Consider the following 7,303-nt stretch of genomic DNA (forward strand, 5'->3'; position numbering starts at 1 on the left):
GCATGGGCATGGCCTACTGGTTGGGCGTGGCCAGCTCCATGTCACTCATGTCAGGGGCACCTGGGCAGGACTGGGGCGCATCCAAGGGTGGGGAAGGGTGAGTGGGACAGGGGGCGAGCACCAGGGCATGGTCCACTGGAGGAGCCTCACTGAGCCTCAGGCTGTGCACGGGGCCCCTGGACAGTGGTATGGACTCTCCACAGCCCTGGACAGTGGAGGTCAAGCGCCCAGCCCGGCCCTTGAGCTCCCACGGCACCAGGACCCCACAGCCCTGCCTAGCCTAGCCGCACTTCCCTGAGGGGGGACCCAGCTGCACTTACCTCCTCCTCAATGCTGCTGCTGCTGTGCTCACTCTCCTTGGCCAGGTTGCTCATGGTGGGTGCAGGAGGACAAAGTGCATGGATCAGAAGGAGGCCCACTCCCTCTCCAAAGCATCCTCAGCAATAGGATGGGAGACCATCAGGGGAAGGCAAAAGGGCAACAGGGTTGCTGGTGGCCAAGTGCTAAAGCAGGACTTCCCTCAGACCCTCCCTCTCTCCCTCTTATTCCAATCTCCTTCCTCCCTCCCTCCTCTCCTTTCTTTCTTTCTTTCTTTCTTTCTTTCTTTCTTTCTTTCTTTCTTTCTTTCTTTCTTTCTTTCTTTCTTTCTTTCTTCCTTCCTTCCTTCCTTCCTTCCTTCCTTCCTTCCTTCCTTCCTTCCTTCCTTCTCTTTCTTTCCTTCTTTCCTTCCTTCTTCCCCTTCTTCCATGCCTCCCTCTTTTTCATTCCCATCTCCTTCCTTCCCTTACTTTCTTCCTGTTTCCCTCCCCTCCTTCCTTCCCTCCTTCTCTCTGTGCCCAGGAAGAGACGAGGGGAGGGGGAGAGGTTGGCAGCACTTCTCTCAAAGAATAAGAGTTTGAAGAGACCTTTGAGGTCTTTAGTCCAAGCTCCTGCTCAAGCAGGGGACGTATACCATTCCAGACAATGGAATATCCAATCTCTGCTTAAAAGCCTACATTGATGGAGCATCCACAACTTCTAAAGGCAAGCCTTTTCACTGGGTAGTTGTTTTCACAAGTCCTTAGTTCTAGGCTGGTTTCCTTCTTGATTAGTTTCCATCTATTATTTGCCTTCTGATGCTTTGGAAAATAGGTTGACCCCTTATTCTCTGTGGCAGCCCATCAAATATTGGAACTCTGCTATCATGTTACCACCCCTAGTCCTTTTCACTAAGCTAGACATACCCAATTCCCACAAACATTTGTCATATGTTTTAGCCTCCAGCCCCCTAATCATCTATGTTTACCATCTATTTAGACCAGATGGTCCCCCTGGTTTGGTTTATAGAACAGTAGCCACAAGCAGAGCCTTCTCGAGACAGCACCCCCATTATAGAACTTTCTCCCAAGGAAAATATGAACAGTGCATCCCTCACCCATTTAAAGGCAACTCCAAACACACTGTTCAGCCAGGCATATGTAAAACAACAACACATTTTATGGTCAAACAGCACTAAGTAAATTACTACTACTACTTTTCTTTCTTAAAATACACACTTTTAATATTGTTTTAAGCAGTGCTAGTGATGCTTTACAATAGCTTGATGAGAGTTTTCTTGTAAACCACCCTGGATTTCTCAGAAACTTTTAATTTCAAATTAGATGTTGATTTAATAAATTAGGCAAAAGAAACAAATGTTTAAATACATCTAAATCCCACAGACCTACTGCCTCCTAGGTGCATACTGCAAAGAAAATAAGGCATTGCATTTCTAGCCAGCATAGCCACAGGACGATGGGAACTGTGGTTCATGACACCCAAAAATATATTAGTTTGGGTAAGGCTCGATTAAATTATAAAAGAGCAGATGAAGGGAAGTATTTTTGTCTCCAACAAAATAATTGGGGGGGGGCGAGTTGACTCGGCCTTTTAATTTCAACTCACACCAATTCCTAACTTCCCATTCAATCCAAAGAGTTCTATTATTGCCTGGATTTTAGGGAGGGGAGGAGGCAAGAATAGACCACAAAGCTAATCTGCAAGTTTGCTCTCTCGCCTGCCTGCACACCACCTTCCCGTATATGTGTGTATGTGTATGAGAGATAGAGAGATTCCCTTTTTGTAAGTTTGCTTACTCTGCAACTCCCTGCTGACTCAATATCTCTCTCTCTCTCTCTCTCTCTCTCTCTCTCTCTCTCTCTCTCTCTCTCTCTCTCTCTCTCTCTCTCTCTCTCTCTCTCACACACACACACACACACACACACACAAACACACACACACACAGGTCAATAAAAAAGAAGGAGGGGGGAGAAAGGTGGAAGCTCTCCTTTTTTATAAAACCTCAGCTTCCTCCTCCTCTTCCCCTCCTGGCTCTCTCTGGCTCTGGCTCTGGCTCTCATACACACACACACACACACACCCTTCCTGTTTTCTCCTCCTCGTCCTTTTCCTCAGCTGCACCTGAACGGAGTGGGAGGAAGTTAAAAAGAAAAAGAAAAGGCGTGGAAGAATGGGGGAAACTCTCTTTTTTTGTAACACCTTGGCTTCCTCCTCCTCCTCTTCCACTCCTGGCTGTCTCTTTGTCTCTCTGTCCCTGTCTCTCTCCCTTACATATATACACACACACATACACAGAAACCCTTCCTGCTTTCTTTTCCTTCTCACCCTTTCTGGCCTGGCAAAGAAAGCAGAGCCACACGAGGAGAAGCCCAGCAAAGTGGGGCATGGCCGGGCGTGACGGGGTTAAGCTGGGAGGGGAGGGGTGGGCTAAGATAAATGAGCTGCTGCTGCAAACCACCAGCCCCTGAGCGCTTGCTGCTTCCTGCACGTGCTCCAAAGCGCCCAGCTGGGTTGCGGTGGGCCAGGGCTGGGCCAGGGGGCCAGTCCCTTGCCATTTCTGGGACAGCCCCGGGGGGCCAAATTTGGGCCCTCCCCGGGCCGCATCCGGCCCGCGGGCCTTGTGTTTGACATGTCTGATTTAGTTCATACCTGAGTGGCCTAGTGTTTTCCCCTACTTTCTTCAATTTAAGCCTAAATTTTGCAACGAGAAGCTCATGATCTGAGTCACAGTTAGCTCCTGGTCCTGTTTTTAATGACTGTATAGAGCAGTGGTGGCGAACCTATGGCACACGTGCCAGAGGTGGCACTCAGAACCCTCTCTATGGGCACAAGCACCGTCGCCCCAGCCTGCCTCCTCCCAAGGCCCTCTCCTCACCAGCAGCCCCCCCAGAGGAAAGTCGCCCCCGGGCACAGCCTATGTGAAACAGCACAGCCAAGGATATGGTAGCCGGGCAGCGGGGACAAGACTCCGCCCTTGCTCCCCATCCTGCACAGATGATGCTGTGGGGCAAGGGTGGAGGGTGTGGCCGCCATGGTGCTGCTGGGCTGCCTGGGTGATCTGTGGCGGGCCGTGGAGGTAGTGGGCAGTTTTTGGGCACTCGGTCTCTAAAAGATTCGCCATCACTGGTATAGAGCAAGGCTTTTTAACCAGTGGTACGGGTACCACCTGTGGTACATTGGCACCTGGCAGATGGTACATGACCATCGTAGAAAAGTAGCAGGGGAGGGGAATGATCTGAACCGGTGGCAGCACCGCACAACCCTGAGCGAGAGATGGCTGGAGCTGCAGGGCTGTCAGGGCTCAGCGGAAGTGCCAGGATCAATGTCGCTTTCCAGCTGATTGGCGCTTCTTTGGGACTGTCAGGGCTCAGTGGAAGCACCAGGATCAATGCCAGGCTCCAGCTGGAGCTCGGCACTGATCCTGGCGCTTCTGCTGAGCCCTGAAGAAGCATCAATCAGCTGGAATGTTGCCTTATCTCCAGGGTCTTATGATTTACATTCAGATGTGTGGCAACTGATTCATATTTATGACGGTCACAGTGTCCCAGGGTCATGTGAAGTGACCAAAACCTGCTGCTACCACCCATCAGACGGGGGGAATAAAAGCCACACACACCCCACCCCACCCCCACTGCCAATCCTCAACAGAAATGCTCACAACAATGGAAACCTCGAACAGGAGGAAGAGCGCCGCCAGGTGGGCAGGCAGGTGTCTTGCTCGGCTGTGGCATGGGGGTCACTTTTTTCAGTGCCATTGTAACTTCGAACAGTTACTAAACGAACTGTTGTAAGTCGAGGACTACGTGTACTTCCTCACTTTTTTCCTTTTTTTTTTTTTTGGGTCATCAAGTTTTTGACACCTTGCTAGGCGACTGGTGGTACTCGGATATTGCCGTATCCTAAAAGTGGTACAATGGGTGAAAAGGTTGAAAAGCCCTGGTATAGAGCTTCTCCATCTTTGGCTGAAGAGCACATGGTCAATCTGATTTCTGTGTTGACCGTCTGGTGATGTCCATGTGTAGAGACGTCTCTTGGGTTGTTGGAAAAGAGTGTTTGCTATGACCATCGTATTCTGTTGGCAAAATTCTATCAGCCTGTACCCTGCTTCATTTTGTACTCCAAGGCCAAATTTGCCTGTTATTCTGGTTATCTTTTGGCTTACTACTTTAGCATTCTAATCCCTCATGATGATAAAGACATCATTTTTGGTGTTGATTCTATAAGGTGCTGTAGGGCTTCATAGAACCAGTCAATTTCATCCTTTTCAGCATTGGTGGCTGGGGCATAGACTTGGACTACTGTGATATTGAATGGTTTGCCTTGGATTCGCACTGAGATCATTCTGTCATTTTGGGGATTGTATCCCAGTATTGCTTTTCCTACTCTTTTATTGCTGTGAAGCCTACTCCATTTCTTTTGAGGGATTCTTGCCCTCAGTAGTATACATGATGATCCTCTGAATTAAATTCACCCATTCCTGTCCATTTTAGTTCGCTGATTCCTAAGATGTCGATTTCAGTCTTGTCATCTCTTGTTTGACCACGTCCAGCTTGCCTTGATTCATGGATCTTACATTCCAGTTTCCTATGGAGAAAAGATCTTTACAGCATCAGACTTTCCTTTCACCACTAGATGCATCCACAGCTGAGCATCCTTTCAGTTTTGGCCCAGTCGCTTCACTCTTTCTGGTGCTACTCAATAGAATTCAGTTCAGTCCATGTGTGGACCAGGTGTGTTTGAACATACAAGGAATTTGTCTCCTGTGCATAAGTTTTCAATGTACATACAAACAAAGTGATAAGTGATAACAAAATAAACAATCTGTATGTAATTTTGTGTTTTTACCTTGTTTTGCTGATATGTATTGTCAATCTGCATGTCTACCCTGAAGTCCCTTTAATTAAGAAGCAGACATAGAGTCTATGTGAAAGTTGAAAGAGGTCTTCCAATGTACAGAGATTTATATTTACACTCTCTTGTGATTTTGTTTATTTTGCATGCAACGCGTTTTCCTGTCTGTCAGAATTAGTGAACTGCAGTCAGTACAACAATTTTACACTTTTTCAAATGTTATATATTTTAGAAATCCTTTATGTATCTATCTTTCTCCCAAATAATCCATTATAATGTGCAGACTTGAACCTTCTTTTGATATTACTGGTTATCATGCAATGTTCATTATCTTGAGAGAGGGTTATTCACCCATGTTCACCTAAGGTGAACTTTGGAACTAAGTATCAGCCCTTCACGGTAGGCCAGGTTAAAAAAAAAGACATTGCAGAAATTCTACAAATTCTATTTTATTATTCTAAATTATAATAGAATCTTGAAAGCCTGCCCAGTTTGTTTTCTGTTCTATCTTACACTAAAAAAAAATCAAAGTAAGGTTATTTTGAATTTATTTCTAACTTTTTTTTTTCAAATTATGGGCTGTGTAATCTTTTCTTCAAGTCCATCTTCAATGACTTTTGATATTTTCTTCAAGATTGAAGTTAATTCCTTTACACCAAGTATGAATTTGAATCCAAGTATCACATATCCAGTTCACAGTCAGATCTTCAGAGCTTTATTTCACTACGATGTGAACTATGAAATATGCTTCAGAAAATGGTCAGCATTTTTGTCTGCTAATTGTAGGAGTGGGATGGGGATAGTACTCGTGACTCAAAGGCATTCATTGTCTTTTACTGTGAAAGGTGATTGCTGTTATTAACCTTACTGAGAAAATGAGAAGCTCCCAAGATAATTAATAGTAACCTGCTATAATTTGAATACTAATTGTCACAATAAATCCTGTTTGATTTTAGTAAGCATTATGTAAGAATATGAAATCTATTAATAGTAAATATGTGGTCTGATTTATATATATATTCCAATTTTTAGTCTGTTTTGTTTTTGTTTTTTGTTCTTCCTAAGCAAATTGATCCTTCCCTTTATCCTAACCTCTTCCAAAACTCATTGGATCCAGAAGTTTTTTGCCAAATCTTGAAAGTTCTGCAGGATTTTCATATTAAGTAAGTTTAAAGCTATTTTGTCAGACTAATTTACATTGTATTTTTTGATTGAATTGTGCCTTTAGCTAATAACCAGTTTTAATATTTTTGCTGCATATTTCTTGAGACAAATTTGTTCTATCTGATACTAATAATATGCTAATATTTATTCATACTATTTGGCTAAGAAACAGATACAATAAATTATTATGTAAAAGTAGTTCCCATTGTTGAAATACTTCTATGTGACTTTTACCATTTTTGAATTGAAATCCAGAGATGACCCATAAGTACAGTTGCCATGGCAATTTTTCTTCATTTATATCTGACAAGATTGCATCCCAGAGACATTTGGAGCGTCTATATAACAAAGTAAAAAAATGAAAGCATTATTTTTTCCAGATTTATAACTAGGAGAGAGGAAGCATCTCATCTCAACATCTTTTATGCTATGTTTCAGAGCATTCTGAATTTCTAGAAAGCACAAAATTCTACCCAAATATTGTTTTGGAAGGTATCAGTGACTACCTCTTGAAATGTGTTGTAAAGGTCTTCCATCACATTATCTGTACATACTGGAAAATTCAGCAGATGCAGCCTATGACTGATTAATAATAGTTTACCAAGGCCAGCCAAACTACTAAATACCCTTTTTAATTCAAGATACCAAAAATTTAAACCAAGAAAATAATAATTCTTCTTGAATTTTTACCAGGATCTTAGGAGAGGGGTGGTTACTTTTAAGAGGAAATGTAAGGACCCACCCCACTTTGCATCTTAAGAAGACAGAACTCCTGGAATATTTCTTCCAACAGGCATCTTTATTAAGAGAAAGCTGGATGTAGGCGTTCTAGACAGGACTTGGGTTCGAGCTCTCCAATTCAAGGTTTTAAGGGATCCCCCATTAGTCACACCCCCATTAGTCACACTCCCAGCGACAATTCTAGGCATTACATTCTCACCCCCTTTTCCTCATTGCCGGGAGGAAATTT

At 44.1% G+C, this 7,303-nt stretch overlaps 1 protein-coding gene across 1 annotated transcript in view; it reads left to right on the plus strand.

Moving 5' to 3' along the window:
- Positions 1-7,303, plus strand: part of RPAP3 (RNA polymerase II associated protein 3) — a 39,831-nt gene that overhangs the window by 29,358 nt on the left and 3,170 nt on the right. The window contains exon 15 of the mRNA XM_015832076.1: positions 6,235-6,332. Within this exon, the coding sequence (XP_015687562.1) occupies positions 6,235-6,332 (98 nt within the window). The remainder of the gene's footprint in view (positions 1-6,234; positions 6,333-7,303) is intronic.

Source organism: Protobothrops mucrosquamatus, unplaced genomic scaffold, assembly GCF_001527695.2.
Source record: "Protobothrops mucrosquamatus isolate PMUCROS unplaced genomic scaffold, P.Mucros_1.0 scaffold_298, whole genome shotgun sequence".
NCBI lineage: Eukaryota > Metazoa > Chordata > Lepidosauria > Squamata > Viperidae > Protobothrops > Protobothrops mucrosquamatus.